Source organism: Clupea harengus, chromosome 1, assembly GCF_900700415.2.
Source record: "Clupea harengus chromosome 1, Ch_v2.0.2, whole genome shotgun sequence".
Taxonomy (NCBI): Eukaryota; Metazoa; Chordata; class Actinopteri; order Clupeiformes; family Clupeidae; genus Clupea; species Clupea harengus.
Window position 1 is genome coordinate 26612675 of NC_045152.1, and position 21750 is coordinate 26634424.

Below are 21750 nucleotides of genomic sequence, written 5' to 3' on the forward strand. Positions count from 1 at the left end.
ATAAAACAATGCAAAATCTTTCATTTCACTAATAAACTGATTCATTAGAGGGATCCAGAAAATAGCTGTATTCTTGCCCACTTTTAGATTATTTCCCAATTGTTTTTCAGTTGCCATAGCCAAAACTTAAGGAAAACTTTTCCAAAAGAGGGATTTGCTCTAACAATGAGGACTGAGACTTATGTCTACTGAGCTGCCAGAAGCAGTGTTTCACATGATGCCTTGGAGCGATGACTGGGGAGAGGGAAAAAAACAAAACGTTTTACAGGTCATCGTGTAGGAGCGACACAAGCTTACTCACATTTTATGGAAAGGTAGCACCCTCTACTGGATTAAAAACAACTTCAGTTCTTGCATCTTTTCTTGATCTTTTGTGCCTGAAAAGCAAAGCGTGTCAGTTGCCTGTGCCCTGCACCTTTTCCAGCAGAGGCCGTGTAGGGCAGTGACCCAGGCTTGGTCGCATCCTCAGCTGACCAGGATCACCTGAAGAAGGAGCAGCGAGGACAGAGGTCAACAGAGGAGAACACTAGTCAAGAAGCCTTCCACAGCTGAACAAACCACAGCTGCCAGTCTCAACCCACGGACAGATAGGGACTACATTCAGCATGGTGCACTGAACTGGCCAAATATTCAAATGTTAAGGCATGTTAAATTAGCCAAATATTCAAATGTTGATGCTTAACTTGGTTTGTTTTGGTTCTCTTGTCCCTCTAAGTGAGTGTATCCATGGCCGTAGCTTGGGGTGGCATGTCCCTTTGACCAGGGCAGTGTGCGAGGCCATAGTGCAGATGTGTTTCCCTTCCGGCCTGACATTTGTCCTCAATAACACCGATTGTGCTGCTCCCTTCTTCACTCCCATTACTCACACTGGGCTGAGAGGATGCATTCAAACAGTCCTTTCCATCCCAATCCCAGTTTAGTAACCATCAGTGAAATTATGCAATGATGATTCAAATAAATAGAACAAATGTGGAAACAATCTTTTGTATGTAGCCATTTGAATAAAAAAAGAAGCGTACCCAGGAAATGGAGACAAATGAATGAGTGGCTCTGTGGGGGCAATGGCATTCTAGGGCAGCCAGTCTTACCTGGAGGCTATGAAGTGTCTCATGTGAACTGGAGAGGAATAGCAAAGGGAAAGGGAGGAGAGCAAGAAAAGTCTTTGTAATTAGAAATGACACTGTGACGCAACAATGTTGAGTAGAACAGAACTGAATGAGTAGAACTGTCAAATTTAATGGCCAAACATGACACTGTGAGTTTCCATAGAAATAGGGAATGTATCAAGTACGGATTATGAGAAGTGCAAATAACCTTTTTTTTAAGTTACTTAACAATATAAATTTTCATTTGGTAACAAAATAGGATTGCCATTTCTAACATATTTTGAATACATTTGATTTTAAAATGGCAAGGAATAATTCAACCAAAATAATAATAAAAATACAGTTTGGCCCATTCAAAGCTCAGAAAATGTTTTGCACTTTTGCCCAACTTTCACCAAATGTGCACAAACCCAGTGGATAATGCTAACAATTTTCAAGTCAGCATTCGTTTGGATATGTACTCCCCCCCCCCCCCCCCCCCCACCGCCCAACAACCAAACAAAATGTTAAACATCTATTGTGTCAAGTTGAAATCCAACCATTTAAACGTACTTTGCCATCCACTCACAGAATGCAACCCAAGTCTTAGGATTGAAACAAGACTACAAGCACTTACTAGAAGCACTACCATACCATAACACTACACTTTGCCTCATTTCCAGTGTCTTCACTTTCATCAAGGGGTTTTCTTGCTTTAACCTGGCAACACAGAATGCAACATCTGCTACATGCAGTAAATAAGAAGAATCTCTTCACACCAGAGATACATGAGCTCTGAAAAACCTGCTCTGAAGGACTTGTGTTATTGCCAGCCTATCTCAGTAGTAACCATTAATAGGAAGAAAGCCACGTTAAAGAGAGCAGACGACATTTCCAATACAATCAACATCACAACACTTCTTTTCAGTGAACTATTCCGACAACCCAGTGACCAAGCAACATCATGTAAGCATCAACACCATGTTAGCATCTCAACACCTTTAGTGTCCGTCACAGATTGTGGTTAAGGATTTTTAATTTTAAAATAAAAATAAATAGAAAATAATCAGGTTTCACACTTTATATTATGGCATTTAGTATTTTTGTAGTCACGCTTATCGCGAAACATACAGACACACACACACACACACACACACACACACAAACACACCTCTTACTTGAAATTACATCATGATATTCTATCCATGTACTTCCCTCATCACTTTCTCTATGCACAAGCATGTGCACGCACACACGCACACACACTCTCTCACACACACACACACACACACACACACACACTCTAACGCCAGCAGTGAAGCACGACAACACAGTTCACCGGCACTGTATCCTTTGTAGATGTGTGTACAGAGAAAGGTGTGGTAGAAAGATCTCCTGAGCCAGGCGGCCTACAGGAGGCAAAGGCTATGTGTCAAAACGGCTTTAAAAAAGGTCAAGTCTGGCCAGTATTAGGTCACACTCAGGATACCTGGCAATCAACAGTGACACGCTCGCACAAAGGCACTAAAAAAGGACTGAGGAGAGGCCACGCTTTCTTTCTGAAGAGCACTGGGCAGTGCCCAGTTGGCACACTCTGGAGTTGTGTGCCCTCACGTCACCAGTGGCATAAAACAGAGATTAGGTTAGAGCAAACTAGATATCTCAGAGGCAAACCACAGACAAGTGCAAATCTAACTGTGCAATTTGAGTTTCTCACCTCCTCCTCCTCACTCCTCACTCCTCACTCCTTTAGTGGTTTAGTGTAGTTTTGTGTACATTTCCTGAAGCTTTCAGGGCCCTCTTCACCCTCATCATGAGACAAAGGGGTTTGGGCTACAGGACAAGCACCACCACCTAAACCACCTACATTTCTGCTTTGTGAAACCTGGACCCTCTGACCTGGCTAGTCTAGTTTTGGCACCTACAATAACACTTTCAACGACCCCTTTAAAAAGGCAACAATAGAACAGAATAAATGACCGCCTACACAGCTGTTGACAGGAACACAGAACTGGTCCCATCCACCTGGACAAACAACAGATGCTGGAACACTAGTCACACATCCCCGTCAGAATTAATCAAAGATGATGCACCAGTTTTTCCGTAATAGTGAAAGATAAACCCATTGTCTTAATATGTTGACAGTACGCAATGTTATTTAAATCAGTCATCAAGTTTTTTTGTTTTTTTTCTCTCCATTTGCCTGGGAGTTTCAGCCCATCTGAACAATCATCAGCACAGACAGCTTGAACAACTAAAGGGTACAAGAGAGACCTATGGCCATATTTGTGTTTGAGGCACAGATTTGAGAGACACTACACTATATGATTTCATTCATGTCCCAGTCTGGACATGGACTTTTTAAACGCTTTACAAGAGGTGTCCATGTCTCATGTGAGGATTGCCACTGAGAGGGGTGACTGAGTCAGTGATGCCCCCCCCCCCCCTCCCCTCTGGTCCAGGTGATGACACCTTAAGCTTCAGAAGCATTTGAAGTGCTCAGTGTACATGAGGAAGCTGGGAATAGACAGTAAAAGAAGAAGAAGAAGAGGTTCAGCTCTCGTTTTTGTCAGCTTCAGCAATTTTCAGCTTTTTTTCCCAGACATGGCTACATTGATTCTTTGACTCCAGACTCCCAAAACAGTAGTCCTGTTTCACGAGAATGGTTCAGCACAGAGGATCCTCTTCCTCCACATCAAACAAGGTGCACCTGGCCCTCCCACTCGGATGAGCTACTGCTTGGCTGGTCCGGGTCAGAGTCAAATTTAGGGGCGTCTGAGTGGGAGTAACTGGGATGGCTCACTGGGGTTTCGCTGTCCATGTTGTCAGCCTGGAGAGGAGGAGAGGGGGGTTCACCTAGGGGATCTAGGCCCACCAGATGGAGCTGAGTGGGTCTCGTGGCAGCCACTTCACCACTCTCCATGCTGGGAAAGGACTGACAGCGGTAGGGTTCAGCACCGACTCCATCTTCTGGCCAGATCTGGAACTGTGGCTCCATCAGAGGGGAGTCTGGGGTCAAGCTGGGCAGGGATGTGTGGAGGGCAGGGGGGGGCAAGGCGGTGCCGGCGGAGGTGGAGGAGGAAGAGGAGGGAGGTAACTGTGCGATGTGCTGGGGGTTCATGTCATGGAACCAGGCCATGATGTTCCCGAGAAGGTTGGCGTTGTCCGCAGGATCCAATCCATCTGAGCTGGGAGCCTCTAAAGGCATCGAGCCACTGAAGGCGTTGCGGATGGGACGTTGAGAGAGGTTACGAGCCGCTTTGGGTTTAGGGTGGAAGTTGAGGGGATCCTCCAGAGGGTAGATGTGACGGGGAGCGGTGTGGCGCAGCTGATGTGGAACGGCGGTCATGGAGGTCAGCTTCAACAGGCTGTTCTCTAGCTCCAGGAGCTCGGAGCTGCTGTGGGCCGCCCGCGGGGCTTCAGGCACGGGGCCGCGCCGCAACGAGTCCAGCCTGGAGGGGAGCGAGCTGCCGATCGCCCCCAGAGACACTTCACGCGACAGCCCCTCCTGGACATCACCTCCTCCACCACCACCACCACCACCACCACCACCACCATCACCCACACACACCCGACTGGACTCCTGAAGTGACAACTGAATGGCAAGCAGGATGTTGGGGTCATCCTCTTCCAGGGAACCTTGGGGCTGGGAAACAAAAGGTGGCATTAGTAAGTCTCTCCCAAGTCTGTGGCACCATGTGAATTGTAAATTCACTGCATTCCATTGTAATTCCTGTTTTGTGATTAATACTAGCTCTAGCACTTCACATAACATGGGATCAGAGCACCTCATGTAAACATCTACATTAACTGGCGCGCGGCTAAAGAGAGCACAGAATGCAATGCGATGAGGTGTGCCAATAGCAGGAGGAGCGCCAGGCTTGGGAGCTGCAGGATGTTCCCTGGCCTGGTGGGAGACTCACCATAGGGAGACCTGATCTTTGGCTGCCAACCAGCTCGTGAAGATCTGTGTGGAAAGGAGAAGGGGGGTGGAAGCAGCTCAGTGCATGTTGCGGATACGACTGAGTTTTTTATAACCCTTTAGCATTTGATACATATATACTAGGGCTGAACGATTAATTGCATTTGCGATTTAATCGCAATATGATAGAACGCGATTTTCTAACCGCAATGTTCGCGATTCAAATTTTAATGGTAAATTTTGCACACAGTGTTTAAAAAGTGCATGCCTTGTGTTTATTCTTACAATGACTGTTTAAATTACTTAAATGCACAGTGGCAAAGCCACCGATTTGTTGTTCTTGATTCTGTAATGAGCAGTTAAATACAAATTTAAATTGTGGGAAATAATATTTTACACTAAATGTATCTAATATTGTGTTGTTCATATTGAAATCATTCATTACGATTTGTTGGGGAAAAAAATTAGGATAAAATAAAAAAAATCGCATATTAAATCGCAATCGCAATATTGGGGGGGAAAAATCGCAATTCGATTATTTCCCCAAATCGTTCAGCCCTAATATATACTGTATATATACTAGGAATGCACTGATCCAATACTTGCAGTTAGGGTACAGGCTGATAGTGATTACTAGTCTGATACCAATGTGCTTTTTTTTCTTCTTCAGTTTAAAATTATAATATACAAGTGAGGCCAATTGTTTTATTACTGTAACTACATATAATATGTATGATATTACTGAAATAACGTATTACAGGTTGACTGTATCTCAGCTACACCCTGTAGTGTTTTTGCACATCTACAGCAAAACGATAGGCATTCTTTCATACGGGCAAATTACAACATATGTTGGAATCATGGACTTCACAGCATGCGGGTAGGTAAAGATAATGCACTCTGAGGCACACATTCTGCTCCTCATCATGTCGGTATCACCACCTATGTGTGTATTATTTTCACTTACCATAAGCCATCATAAAAAACAAGCCAATACCAATATTTGGTGGACTACTTGGTGGTACTGCTTCTGCAGTTTTAACCCATGTTGTAAAACCCACACAGACACATTTTTGGCCGATAGTGCCAATAGTGGGTTCTGTAGTTTTTGTTGTTTAACGGCAGATTTGGAATGTCGTCAGGTGAACTGATACCTAGGTTCCCCTCGCTGGAGTCGTCTGCCTCAGGGGTGCTGCTGCGCATGCTGGACACCTCCCCCCGCCGCCGCTGCCTGTGTCTCCTCCTGTACTGAAACTCTGCATACTCCTGCAAAAGGCATGCACAGTCACACAACACTATCCTCTGCCCAGACATTATACCAAACGCCCAAATTCATCCAAAACTCACTGATGTCAAAACCCAAATATTGTAAGTCACACTTTCTATTATCATATTTCCATTCCATTTCCATTAAGATATTTGGAATATTCTACTGCCAGTGGCATGGGCACAGCCAGGAGCCAAACTCAAGTACTTTCATTTGCATTCCCTTATTCTACAACGCTGACTGCTGCTTTCCACTTGGCCACAGCTGATTTTACACAACCCTGGGACTTGTAACTTAGCAAAGACCATTTGCTCAAGCACAGGCAAACTCAGATTAACAGCTCCTGATAGAAATCCATCAAGGTTGAATTGTTCAATAACCTAAACAATGACTCATGTTATCCTCTCACGTCACAAAAACATTACCACTTGTGAGTTGAGTGTTAAAAAGAAAGAACCTTGAAAGTGAAGTAACTGTACTCACCTCTGGAGAAGCAAACCCTAAATACTCCCAGTCCCACGTTCCTCCAGCGAAACTGAGGACAGAGCAGAAGTGTAGTTACCAACCGATTTGATTTAATATTATATTGCTAGCAAACTCCCCATCTAGTCTCTCAGTAGTGCTAGCCCACTTTGTTTTCAGCCGTCAGTTGTAACAATTAATAAACGCATTTGCATAAAAGTTGTAATAATGTATTAAATGCATTTGCTAAATGAGATTCTCAGTACAAGAAAATATGTAATCACACGTTCCTGCTCCTGACCTAATTACACATTACCTAGGAACCTGGAACTGCAGAACTCAAGGTGCCAGGCTCTACAAGACTTGCATGTAACTTTAACACTGGCAGACTACCAGTGTGAAATCATTAAGAACACAATTTTAGCACAAGTTGAGAAACGGCTGTGACGTTTACTGGCCAGTACATGGTGTTCTGGAGACTGAGTGCTACACACCCACCTCCGGCGGGGGATGTCGGGCGAGTCGTTGGGGGCGACGCCGCGGGCCACGGAGGCCAGGAACTCCTGCCGCTTCTGCTGCACCAAGCAGGCCGCACGGATGATGCGAAGGCGCGGTGTGCGCAGGTATGGTCTGTTCACCTTCTGGGCCAGGTCCTCGGTCACCATCTCCAGGTCCGTCTGCAAACATGCACGTGTGCACACACACACACACACACACACGCACACACACACACACACGCACACAGACAGTCACACAGACAGTCACACAGAGCTGAAAAACTGTGTGCAGCTGAGAACAATGCAAGCTGGACTGTAATGCCTTGAGAGAGCAAACCCCTTCAATCATGCAACCAGGAGGTTTTATTCATACGTCAGATATATTCATATACTCTTCTTATGGAAACTAACCACCGACATTTTTGTGAGACAGGCAAAGGCAAAACTGTAAGAAAGTAGACCACAAATGGCAAGGAGAAACATAAACATAGAGAATGTTAAAAAGCTTTACTTTGCAGAAAAAAGAGAAACACGAGGCATTAAAACCTTCTCTAGGAGTGAAGACGAAGGCATGTGAGCGACTACTGCACGTCATCAGTGATGATCATGTCTGTAGCAGGAGTCAAGTTCAAGCAGCTGATCACAGGGGCTATTCATAGAGCCAAATTGACAACAATAACACTGACAGTCAACCTAAAAGCAGCCTTTGGCTACATACAAAAAAAAACTAGGGCTGTGTTGGAAGTCTCAAAAACTAGGCAAAGATGTATTTGTCCTCTCGGTTATAGCAACATTGTGCAGGTTTAGTTAATTAATACAACATACACAAATTCATACTGATGGTATGTATGTGGTCATGTTAAAAGGCAAGAGAGGAAGAGGAAGAGATGAACCCAGCAGTCATTCCCACTACCTGTTCACTATTTCCTGCTTTTGTGCCTATAGCTTGACATTCATGTGAACTAGTAATAAGAGCATGCTGTTGCCAAATGAATGGAATATAATTAAATACTTGAGTTGGCAACCCAGCTAACCGACTGCACAGATGTTGGTATTTGTTAGTCAAGTCTACCGGCTGTTGCCTTGTTAATCTGCTAGTTATAGGAAAAAAACAATTGCCTCTTTTAGCATTTTTAGTACCTGCATGAGCTCGAAGATCTCCTTTTTGGTGCTTTTGGGCTCCAGGAAGAAGCCATAAGGGTACGAGCACTTGAGGATGCGGCGAGTCTTCAGGAGTTCCTGCACGGCATCTTCAATGAAGGTGGTGTCGGGGGCTTCTCCCTGTCCTACACATCAGGGTTGACAGAAAAATATGTAATCCAGTTTCAGTGAGTTATCTTCGAACATATCTTGAGTGTTGAGTGTTTTTCTTTATCAACAATGATCACATGGTCTCCATGGCTACTCACGTGCACTAAGCACTTTGCTAAGCTGCTCCATTTTGTCTTTCGCCGTTTTCAACAGCCGTTGCTCTAGCTAGGGAAGACAGAGCCACAGTTGAGCTGACCATAAACACCTAAACAACACACAACAAAACTGGACACCGTTTATAACCAATACGAATAAACTAAGTGCAAAGGCCAATTCAAACTCTCTCCTACCTGATAGCTGTGCTCGTGGTTCTTGAATCGTGTATAATAGTGCATGAAACGGTCCAGTTCCTGATAGCTTTTATGTTTGTTCTCTGCCTGAAATATTGAACAGTTGAAGGCATTACAACTTTACAACATGTCACCAACAGTTAGAATGTGTACATCTGACTTGCAGATAGCAACAGACAGCTATGAATGTGTCACTTTGACAGGAGTGGCGATTAGGAGTAGTCCGATTCAAACACACTGTTGCATTTCTTCAATTCTGAGATAACCTTTGTTCCATGTCCTTTGGAACAGCGCATGGCATGTCTACTGTGTTTCATGACCACAGCCTGAACACTGCAACTTGTCCTAAATGTGATGATGGCGCTGGCTCTATGAGAGTGAGTAAACACAGAGTCTGTGTGAGTGTGTTCATAAAAGTGCTGACGAAACCATGAGGGTATGTGTGTGTGTGTGTATATGTGTGTGTATGTGTGTGTGTGTAGGTGTTTGTATGTGTGTGTGTGTGTGTGTGTGTGTGTGTGTGTGTGTGTGTGTGTGTGTGTGTGTGTGTTTGTAGGTGTTTGTATGTGTGTGTGTGTGCATGTGTGGAGCATGAGTGCCTACCTCCACGGTCATGTCCTTGGACTGCTCCTCCACCTGCTGGATGACCTCATAGCGTGTGCAGCGGTAGTACCCTCCTGTAGTGGAGCTGTGCTTCTTCCACTCCTCCAGGCAGATCCAGCAGAAGTCATACTTACACTGTAGAGGCCATTAAAGTCATGAGGGTCCAGATCATACATTTATAATCAAGTCCAATATCTCAATTCGCCAGTTATACTTAGGCCCTCTTACCTTGGCACACTGCATGTGGTTGCAGCCCTCATTCTTCTGAATGGGTGACTTGCAGTTGGCACAGGGTTTGGAGTTGCTGAGTAACCACAGACAGTTGGCAGCATCCTCGAACGCTTCACTCACACCAGCCACTGGAGACCAGAGAATGCAGGAGTAAACCACACTATGCACAAGTACACAGATACCACAGTCAGGCTGGGAAGCTATTCGTGAAATCAACAAGAGGGTACAAACAGCCAATTTTCTTTCAAACAAACCTTAATTTCAGCTTAAATTTCTAGTCAAATTTGAGCATCTGCAAATCACTTTTACGCCAGACTACTCGTCTTTTCAAGCACACCAGTTTTTTTTTTTTTAATGAATGCATGTCTCTTGGATTCGAGTGAAATTCTGCAATTTTCCCCTGTATTTTGCATGCATCAATGAATAAACAGATGTTTGGATTTCCCACACTATTTCCATACAATCAAGTGGAAAGATGGAAGGAAAGTGGAAAGATGGAGAATTCAATAGAGGATGTTTAGTGGCATAAAATCAATTTAAGTTAGTCCAATTAGCTAGCCTGTATGCTGTATTGACAGTTTAGTTCTATGTTTGACCAACATGTAATTAAGTCAGATATTTAACATACAAAAACGCATCTTTTAAACATTTACAAGTACACATGCTGCAAAACATGATAGTGATACATAGACATAGGAAACACAAGAGAGTGTCACCTACCACAATGCACATATCAAATAGTGCTAACTCACTGTGCTATTATGGTATGGTGACTGCGAGTGTGTGCGAGTGTGTGTGCATTCATGAAAAAAGTCTGCTCACATTCTTCAGGCCTCATTTCAGAGACCTTCTGCAGCCACATTTTCCATGTCTGGCAATCGCATGGCTCATGGGCCGCTCCCTGACACTCCCTGTGGACACACACACACACACACACACACACACACACACACACACACACACACACACACACACACACACACACACACATATGGCATACAGCAAGACATTAGAGAGCAATCTGTAAGTACTGCTTTTGTCATCATTGTAAATGAACACAGTTTCAGGATGCTTTTATTGTTATCCATAATCAACAAGGTAGTATTCTGCTTCTTTTAAAACAAAAACCATGACGGCTGCAGATGATGTATAATTAAACATATGTATAACTCTGTGGGGGACGCTCACACACATAATTAATGCAATGAAATTAATTAAATTAATGCCATGCCAAGAAAATTACAGAGCATAAGTCTTTCCTGTCACCCAAAGATCTTGAGAAGGGCATCCACGCCTTCATATCCTCCCGGCTAGACTACTGCAATCCCTTGTATACGGGAATTAGCCATTCGTCCCTGTCCCGCCTACAACTAGTCCAAAACGCCGATGCAAGGCTCCTGACCGGTACCCGGAAAAGAGACCATATTAGCCCTATCCTGGCCTCTCTCCACTGGCTTCCAGTGCGATTCAGGGTTGATTTTAAGGTGTTCCTGTTCGTTTTTAAAGCCCTTAGTGGGCAGGCTCCGTCTTATATCACAGACCTCTTAACCTCTTATTCTACCACCAGGCCCCTCAGGTCGTCTAACTTAGGGCTCCTGGCAGTCCCCCAATCTAAACTTAAATCCAGGGGTGACCGCGCTTTTGCTGTTGCAGCCCCTAGACTGTGGAACAGCATCCCCCTCTCTATAATATCAGCCCCCTTCTATTGACTCCTTCAAGTCCAGGCTCAAAACCTACTTTTATTCCTTAGCATTTGGATCCCCCTGATTTTAGTTGATCATTTGTATATTTGCTTTCTGTTAGAGGTGTTTCTGTTCTTTATATGTGTATATAAATGTAGATGCTTGAGTGGGTTGCTTCTGTTTTCTATTTGATTTTTTATTTAATAATTTTTTTTTGTGATCTAATTGTTTGTTTCTGTTTTTCTATTTGTTTTGATATTTCATTGTGATTTAATTGTACAGCACTTTGGTCAGCGTGAGCTGTTTTTAAATGTGCTTTATAAATACCTTTGACTTGACTTAATAACTAATTGTGAATACACACAAACATTCCAGAAACAAATTCTTGAATCTACGTAAATATAACAACCGCAACGTGACAACAGTGGTCCTATTGGTCAAAGGTCAAACAGCACCATGTTCAAAAACGCCCCCTGTCCCTCAGACAAAACAGATATGTCTATAATTCCCAGGAATTTATGTTAAGCATAGCCCAATGGCTCGAAGTGTTACTGTGTGACCACTAAAAATACAGAATTATAGGCTCATCATGCCCTCAAAAACAAGTTGATGATATGAGAACCAATGTGTATTTTCTTTTACACTTAGGTTTGGTGTCAAATCAATTTGATAAAAAATGACATTTGTCATTACTTTTAAAATAATACAAATTTAGCAACAGATTTTTTATTTTTTTTCAACATCTTAAAGGGCCACCTTAAAAACAATAAGAGCTGACCCTTGCTCCCAGTGCCGACAGGAGGTGCCCTCTGTCTCTGTTTTAGCCCAGTACTGACCAGCAGAAGAGATGCCCACGGCCACAGTCCACAGCAGGCGACTGCAACAGCGGGTAGCTGAACGGGTTCGAGTTGCTGGCACCAGGACCCTGGATGGACAGACGCACTGCCCGATCACAGCCTGCCCAAGGACACCAGCGGATGGCAGGGTTATTCTCTACAAATGCCTGAGGAGAGCAAGGAGAGAGGCGGAGAGAGAGAGAGACAGAGAGAAAGGGTAGGAAAGAGAAGAGAAATAGTGTATGTGACAAGGGATGAGATGAGGAAGATATCCAGAGAGAGAGGGAAGAGAGGGATGAAATGAGATGGGGAGATAGGGAGAGGGGGGAAAAGAAGAAAAAGAATGAGTACGGGAGACAGCATTCAACATCCAACTAAACAGTTGGGCACACAGCATGGATTCATCTCAGCATGAAGACAAGGTTCTCTTTGGAGAACATACCTTTCTATGAGACAATAGATACACAACAAAGCATTTATCAGATACTGAAATACAACCTATACTTCATTACACCATAGGTCAGGTGACAGCAGAGATATGAAGGTATAAATAGGGCAAATACACAAAGTATACAAACATGTCAACAACAAATACTGACTCCAAAGCCACATGTGAGGCAGACAGTTTTGCTTGTGAGGGAGACTGCATGGAGATTTTGAACTAAGACTGGAAGCTCTCTGGTGATATCTCTTGTTCTCCTGTCAGGTTTAAGTGCAGTTTTGCAAACACATGGTAAGCGGAGTGTTTACAGTACGAACTCTGAGAAAGTTTTGATTGCGATTAGGACACCTCACATTTGTTGACAGTAGCAATGACTGAGGAATAAAGGAATGCTGTATTGTGAGTATGGGACAACGGCTAATGAGGTGTACAAAATTAATGGATTTAGCAGAGGACACTTTACTCAGCTTCCCTTCGCACGGTGGAGCCTTCTCCCTTACTTTCATATAAAAGGAACACCTCAAAGGCCGATAACCCGCTTATACCCCGGTTGCCACACATGTATTTAGGCATGCACAGGCCACAAAGGAAACATTTGGTTCTGGTTAAAAAGAAGGCAACCGGTTTAGTTCACAGTACTACATTCTTTGGCCAAAGATAACGTAAGGTAGTTTGCATGGTTACAGTTGATTGTTGCTAAGCCAGATTCCTTTAGCTTGCTAGCTGTTTCTGATTCTGTGCTTGCTAGCTTGCTAGTTGTCAGGTTAACGTGTTATTTAACCACAGAATTCACTGCGTTTACACCACTTGGGGAAATGAGAGAATACCGTTATTTTGTTCATTCATTAGCTTGCCTGACTCTATTGATGGGCAGCTTCTCAATCAACCATTATTTACTATAGTTGTTATAGTTATCATTCAAAGATTCCAGAGCACTGATATAGTACGTAGCCTTGATAGAACATTTTCACTGGATCTACTTCATAGGTGTCCCGTTACAGAGAATGAATGGATACCTACCAGACAATAAAAAAAATTCTCGTTTCTGGAGTATAATGATGTACAATGAACTACATGTTACACTGGCTGGCTTTGTCAATTCACCACACTGCATACCATACAATATTTAACAGATTCATTATTATTTAATTTGAACATTTCATTCAAACAAAGATAATCAAAAGTTATTTATTACATGACCCCTATAATGGATGTGGCGATTTAATTAAATAAGTTACATTCAGCAATGTTGGGATTATGAGTAACAGTATATTGGGTGAAGTTACCTTGATGTCAAACTGCAGGTAGCGCTTATCCATCTCCCTGGAGACCACACTTTCAATGACCTCCACTGGCACAAGCTGGAAGCAGTCATAGGCTGGACAGAAGATATTGTGTGCCTCCCCCTCCTGAATTTTCATGTTCAAAAACCTAGAAATAAAGAGCAAACTAAAGTAAACTGCACAATCACAACAAACTGTGCAATGACCGTATCAGAACTATGGCCAACGGGGATGTAGCCAGATAGTTATGATCGGGATGTTTTTAGTAGAACTTTTGTGTGTCACCATCCTAAAAGGTCTAGGAGGTACCTTAAAGCCAAGGGCCTACAGTATATGGACACATCTTCTCATTGCTAAGCCGGGTTATTGTATTGTTCAGTATCTGACTTCATTAGATGGATGCGTATTGAACTTTCACATGTACTGATCCGAGTCCAGCGGTGGGCACTCACCCTTCCCAGCATCCTCGGCAGAACATATGAAGACACGCCATATCCACTGGCTCCTCGAACACCGAGATGCCACACATACAAATACCACACTGTGCACAAAGACAAACACAGAGGAGAAACAAGTCATCTAGTAACATTCTATTATACAACTCCTCTAATAGGTTGATGGTACTGATGGTGCTCAAAATCTGGATCAAGATGCAGAGACATGCAAGATATCAAGATCCAGATAAAATAATCCATCTCTGCATGGAACCATTAGCTCTTTACATTATGTCTGTTCAGACCAAGCACTGAAGTGCTCCTCTCTCTGACTGAAATCTCTTTGTCCGCAGAGATTAAGAACAGTGGAGAACGGCAGAGCCTACTGTCCCCCCCAACAATGTTGGTGCTGGTGTTTGAAAGGACCGATTGTGCTGAAAGTAACTGTGGCCTTTCAGAGAGCCATGGAGAAGGGACTGGCTGCTGAACTCGAGCCATAATGCCCCAGTTTGTGCTCGCTGGTGTTTCCAGTAGCACACAACAGCTCATGTGTGGGGGTATGGTCAGCAGCGAAGTAGCCGATGAAGTGTCATTCAGTACTGTAGCCCAGCGCTGGCTGCTTTTTCTAGTGCTTACAGCATGTAGCTGCAGTATCAGTTAGCACTAATGGTTCCCCGCTAGCAGCAGCTACCACCCACAGCCATGCCAGCTGACATCAGTTTGTGTTTACATCATATGACTGAGAGAAAAGACCACTTCTGAGCATTGACACTGCAGTTAATGAATGCTGCTGATTGTTTGTTAGTCGATTCTATTGCTGAGAAATATCTACCGCATGCCAAGGTAAAAAACACTGCAACCAGCTAGGTAGGTACTAGCGGTAACAGTAATGCTACCACTTTCAGGACCGGGAGTTCTCTATTGCTCATGTTTCAAATACATCACATGAGAGCACACTTGCAAGAGGAAAGAGTTCACTGGACTGTAGTCTTACAGATTTATTTCAACAGTTGACTCGGAGGGTTCGAGGAGCTAACCCTTACTCCAATCTGAATGGCCTACAAGATGGTGGCATGAAACTCAACCAGTGCAAGGGCAGGCTGAGAGTGTTAAATAAAGGAGGAGAGTGGGTCTCCCTCACCTGTACAGTGCCATTGTCCCCAGGGGTCAGGCTGATCTCATCAGGAGAGGTGACAGTCGAGCGAGTGTTCCGGGGCGTCCGTGGTGACGGGAGTCTGTCCCAGTTGTTGTGACCACTGGGGGGAGGGGTGGGCATCTGTACTCCCGAGCGCTGACAGCACTCCTCTGCATCAGACATCCAGGCTTCCAGAAGTTTCTCTCTGTCCCAGTCTGTCCAAAGACAATGCGGCAATAGTTACACTCAAAGACTTGAGTTTAAAGACATCTACTGTACATGGTGATTTATAACCTCCTGTTTTGAGGAATGTACATTTTCAGCTGCTTTCATCATTATCTTGTCCCTAGACTAAATTGTCCCTCTGATGATCACGCAGTTTTACCAAGATTTTGAGGATTGTGTTCACCATTTTAAACATAACTAGCGAAAAACCAAGCCACTGCCAAAATGTATGCTTTTTCAGATGCTTTTTTTAATGAAATATCTATTGGACCCCATCTTAATGGAACATCTGCTTGACCCCTTATATTGTACCAAGTAATTAGTCATTATGACAACATGCACGTTTCATTAATGTCTAAAAGTCTGCCATACACTTCTCTCAGCAATCATTTTACTACCAACTAACATTTCACCAGAGATGTCTTCATCTGGCAAAAGCATGATGCACGTACACTTGGGGTAAAGGTGGCGGGTAGCATACCGTGAGCCCGTAGCAGGGCCTCGGCTGTGAAGAGTGGAGCGTGGAGCATGTCAGCCGTCTCCACTATCAGCATGTCCTTCAGTCGCCGCAGGTCCTGAGGCCTCAGACCCTCATAGAGCTACAGACAATCAAGAGCCAAAAAGAACATTATCACAGTTATAAGGCAACAAAACACTTAACTAGACACAATAGCTTAACTATATTTAAAGATAAGGTTGGTGAACCTACACAACATTTGTAAATAGCCGACTCCACTAAAGTGCTTTTATAGTTACTTATTATAGTTAAAGCAGCAGTAAGGGGTTTTAGTCGAAATCTAGCAATCCAACTACTGAAAAGTCATGTAAAAGCCTTACAAAACACACGTAAACACATGTATTCAGTCGTATGATGTGTATTTATTTGTCCCAGATAATCAGATAAGGATTTTCAATAATATCAATCCCTGCAACAGAGTATGTGCCCAACACCTAGATGCTAGCTTTACTACGGGCGTGTGCAAGTTGATTGGAGGGAAAGGAGTTCCGTACCTCCCTCCGGTCCAGGGCAGCGTACTCGGCCTCAATGTCATCAGCATGGGGATCACGGGAGAACACCATCTGAGACTCCAGGCTGAGGGCCAGCTGCTTGTGGTGCTGCTTCTCAGCACAGTCACACGGCGTCTCCTTAATCTCGTTCTCTGCAAAAAGGTTGGCTTCTCTCCTCACCAGGATCTGGGAACACAAAGAAGATCAAATGGAGAAAGAAGATCATCAGGTCGAACCATTTCTTCCAGAGCTTTGTTGAAAAATGTCTCCTCACATCTCTAACCCTTCGACCCATCTTCTTCATCCATCTCTCTCTTCTTCTCCATCCTTCCATCTCTTTCACTCTCTCACTCACTCACTTTTGTTTTCATGTCTCACCTCCACACATGTCTTCATCCCTGAGGCAGCAGCGTAGTGAAGTGGGCTGTTCTTCTTGTTGTCTGTGGCGTTCACATCCGCACTCTCATACTGGCTGTGGTCCAGCTTGGCGCCGGTCCACTTGAGGATGATCTGGAGGCACTCGGCCCGGCAGCGCTCATCCTCGTGGGGCCGGGTCAGGCGGGGGTGCAGGGCGAGCTCCTCCAGCAGGATGCTGGGGCCCATGCAGAGCAGGTGCAGCGCCGTCTCGTTGTGCACGTTGCGCTTGTTGGGGTTCCCATCTTTGCTGAAAAGGAAGGACCTGAGGTGGGAGGACATGAGGAGATCATGCGAGAGACTTCAATCAGAGATCGAAGCAATTGAGTTGGTCATTTTGTTATAATCATTGATGTATGTTGTCATGACTCTTTCTAAACCAGCTAAAGGGCCTAAGAGCCAAAAAATCCCTCCAAAAAAAAAAGGAAAACAAAGAATCTCCCACAATCAATAACGGGAAGAAAACCAACGGTTCTGTAAAGAACCATTCAAAACATTCATACCCAGAACAAGCGGTCTGAACCTTTCCACACTGTCCAGACACAGCAGTATGATACCAAATCTACAGTGGATGACTCGGTAAGAATTGATACAGATTGAGCCAAGTCACATGGTGAAACCCAAGAGATCCCATGTTTTCATCAGGCATTTCAGTCAGAACAGAAGAAGCCCTGTTCTCTTTTGCACAAGTGGCAAAGCTTCCCATCCGCGGCAAAGGATGCAGTGATATTCAGACTGAAACTGTCCCAAGCCCAGCACTCATCATAACGAAACACAGATGATCAGCCACACCCACACAGAGGCTACATGACCTCCTTGGATGACACTTTTACAAAAACAGAGCAGAAGAATTCATGTTGCATTATTTTACTAAAACACACGGGAGCACACAGACAACTGTGGTCAGCATACCTGAGCAGACGTGTCATTGCATGCCGGGCGGCGTAGTGCAGGGGTGTGTTGTGCTGGTACTGCTCCCCGTAAGAGGTGTTGGGGTCCAGGGCCTCCTTGAACTGTGGGTTACTCTCATACAGCTGGTAAGCCAGCAGCTCATCTCCATTGATCAGTGCCTTGCGGAACTTTGTAGCAGTGTTCCCCATGGCTGCACCCCCACTGTGCAGGCGCCCTCCTTTTCTTTAGAACTTGTCAGCCCCAAAGCATACTTGGAAGCTTCAGCTGAACAGAGCTGCAGAATCAGAAAAACAGCACACGCACAGGCCACGCGGTCTAAATTCAGGCGGATGACAATGATGACATCTTCACAAGCATTCTTCCGTACAACCAGTGTGTGGACCTTCACAGATTAAGCCTCTTCTGGTGTTTCTTGACCAAAATATAAATATTCTTTACAAAAAAAAAAGCCTTTTGTCTGCAAAACAGTCCTCACACTGAGACACACTTTTACAAGCACGGCTGTGTATATTCCTTGCCATCACCCTAACAAGCCCCGATCGTTTTAGTATGGTATGGCAATGTATGACATAACACTGTTCTCAGTCCCCACCTTCCTGCACGCATATCCTCTCTCTGTCCAGTGATTCACGCAGCACACACACACACACCCCCATCAGGCCAGAGAGCTGTGCTTCCTCCACTAACACCAGGGGCTTCCGACACACTCTGCCAATTGCCTTCATCCCACTGAGTGGAAGTTCTGCTGGGATGTAGAGTCCCGCCATGCCCAAGCCACGCTCCCACGAATACCATCTGTCTACATGGGTGCCTGGAGTGCTCAAGCCAATGTTATAAACCCACAGCAAAATAGCAACATTGAAGTACTTTTTTAAAGTGTTATAATGCATCCCAGTAGGCAGATATCTCCACAGATAATGAAGGTAGGATCAGTTTAACTGTCAATATGAAAATGACAGTTGCTTTCCAAAATATCGTCTTACATTATTCTGTATAAGGTGTCCTGTCCACACATACACACATTTTTACCACAATGATCTTATTAGTATAGGTTACTGATTTTTATAATTAGCTATTTATTTCTCTGCTCATGAATATAGACTCTCTCTGGCCATCAACTTAAACCAAATGTGGACAGGATTTTCAATCTCCACACAAACGTCCTTGATGAAAGCTATATATTCTTTATCATTCTTTTTAAACAAGATGTATGTAGGGCAAGCCCCCAACAACACGCCATACACACTGCTCGTTGAGTGGCAAACAAAAAAACATTCCGAAATTATTCTTAAGTGCACATTTCCTGAACACAATCGGAGAAAATACAAATTGGGTTTACAGATGCTCCTAGTGGTAAACCAGGGCAAGTTCCGCGATACAGGACGGGGCATGCTTGTAATGGTCGTGATGCATAATGCAACTTGAATAAAGACAGCAGGTTCTTGCTCTGTGCGATGTCATTGGTCCGCCTTTGTATCGTAATGACCATTATACACCCTACCTATCATTCAATTTAACTGAGCCGATCCCAAATCAAGTACAAACGTGAGTTGAACTTGATGACAGCCTACTTCTCGGACAGAACGCATTGCTACTTGGTGGATCTGTTGGTGGTTATTCGTATGACAATAGTTCACTGGCGTGGGTTCTAAATAATGTACAAAATGTTTCATACCACATAAACTCCCATGGGTCCCAACGTTACATCGTTCAGTTCCAATATGGGAGGGCCCAGCAACAACATTCCTTCTCTAATCAGTAGGCCAAAACGTTACATTAAATGTTCTTTTCCAACCATGTCAGCTACATTTGTGATTTTCTAAGCAACTTTCATCCACCACTTGGGCTATTTTAAAGTATTGTCACTGTTTAGTTTATTCATCTTGCGAACTTAGATAGTTAGCCAGCCAGGTTTAACACTGCCAACTACATACCGTGAACTATGTTACATGACGGTCTAATTCACATGTTATCCGAGCTAATAAACACCACCGCTTGGCTAACTAACTAATACATTAGCTGACAAGTAATTTGAGATTCCCACAGCCGAAATGAATCGCCAAGACAAGGAGCGTATTCTGTCCACAACAACAGGTTGCAAAATGCACTGACGTTAGGTTTCATTTTCTGACTGCTGTTAACTTGCCCTACATTCGCAAAAATATGGTTGACACAACCTAATTTAGCTATGGAGCTAAGTACATATGCAAAATGCATTACAGGAAAAATATTTCTAGGTCGAAAAAAGCTAGCGACAGCCAACTAGCCTTACATATTTCGCGAATACTGACTGTAGGAAAACAGTTTTATAGGCGTTACCTAACAGTAACGATACTTTAGATGTATAAAACTTAACACCTGTATGACTAGCTGGTTACGTATTACATTGTCGTTACAGGACGTCTGCCCACAGTACATGGTGTGATTACAATAAATTAAAAAAATACTCAAATCCAACCAAGGTCAGTTGAAGCTTAGCTAGGTTAGCTTGCAGCTGTTTTATATTTTAAAACTCTAGTAACAATGCATGCTAGACAGTAAAATAGCTATATTCTTCCAGAACGCCGAAATCGCGTCTGTAAACACCAGTGTGTGGCTAAGTTAAGTTACATTTTCAGTTTCTGTACGTTAAACTAACGTTAACCTGAAACTCACCTTATTATCGTAGCTACCGTTTCCCAAGAGCACAATTTGCTACCAACGATGGCTGTTTTGAAAAGGGGTATATTTTCTTCCTCATAATTAGTCTTTAGGTCAATGTGTGTTATTCCCAATATGCCGTGTCGCGATTGTGATCTATTGGCGTGTCTAACGTTACTCCTTCTGTTTTGTTGCTGAGATTTTAGGGCACTGTGATGCTTAATACATTAGACGAAATAAAGAGACTGTATTTCCTGTTGCAGTAGAACACTTTTAGTGGAAGTAAAAGTAGCAAACGCAGCCCCTAATAGGATTTTTCTTTGCTGTATTGTTAAAATAAAGTCGTGTATGTGAAGAATTCACACAAATAATGATGCACTGTACATACACCCAGGCGCTGTAAAATTAAAAGAAAGGAGATGTATAATTGCTTATAAACTCTTACTTTGAAATAAGGAAATGCTCGTTGCGTGCATACTTGATGTCATATTTATTTCACGCATGGTTGTTCATTTTTGTAGGTACATTTTTCAGTTCTGACAGAGCACGAGTCTCCAAGAAAAAGGACGTTAATACATTTTAGTAACAGTCTTTGGCTCTTGGCATGCTTACTGGCTTCACTGATCAAAGAAGTCTGTGCTCTGGCACAGGTCTAAAAACGTTGGGCAAGTAGTTAAAACTTAGTGTTTTGCATCCACCACCAGAGTGCGCCACTGCACAAATCTTTAATGCAATACCCTTTGTTTTAATGTGGCCGGCACACTCACACTAATAAGTCCCTGGGTCGAGTAATGACGCTTAAGGCCCCTAGGCTATGCCTTGGCTTTAAGGCTCTTAAATATCCTAGTACTTTATTTGCCCCTTCCTAAATCGCATAGTATTTTACGTTTTGATCTTAGGTTAATTCGTGCCATTACCGCGGCAAATTGATTTATGATTAACATAGCTTTGTGGCGGGGCTTGGATGTCTAGGGAAGTAGTGCATATGTAGTTGTGTGTGTGTGTGTGTGTGTGTGTGTGTGTGTGTCCAATGGTGTGTCCAATGATTCAGCGACACAATGTAGTGGCATT

At 43.7% G+C, this 21750-nt stretch overlaps 1 protein-coding gene across 1 annotated transcript; it reads right to left on the reverse strand.

Moving 5' to 3' along the window:
• Positions 1 to 1196: 1196 nt before the first annotated feature.
• On the reverse strand, positions 1197 to 20913 carry ankib1b (ankyrin repeat and IBR domain containing 1b). Its single transcript, XM_012826479.3, has 20 exons — positions 20695 to 20913; positions 18040 to 18313; positions 17092 to 17392; positions 16717 to 16899; positions 16187 to 16304; positions 15487 to 15695; positions 14364 to 14452; positions 13915 to 14059; positions 12187 to 12353; positions 10491 to 10579; positions 9666 to 9796; positions 9438 to 9572; positions 8835 to 8921; positions 8643 to 8709; positions 8374 to 8519; positions 7235 to 7413; positions 6758 to 6809; positions 6162 to 6273; positions 5009 to 5052; positions 1197 to 4731 (listed from the first exon to the last, which is right to left on the reverse strand). The coding sequence occupies exons 2-20, from the start codon at positions 18225 to 18227 to the stop codon at positions 3781 to 3783; spliced, it is 3393 nt and encodes a 1130-aa protein (XP_012681933.2). The 5' UTR covers positions 18228 to 18313; positions 20695 to 20913; the 3' UTR covers positions 1197 to 3780.
• Between the last annotated feature and the right edge of the window lie 837 nt (positions 20914 to 21750).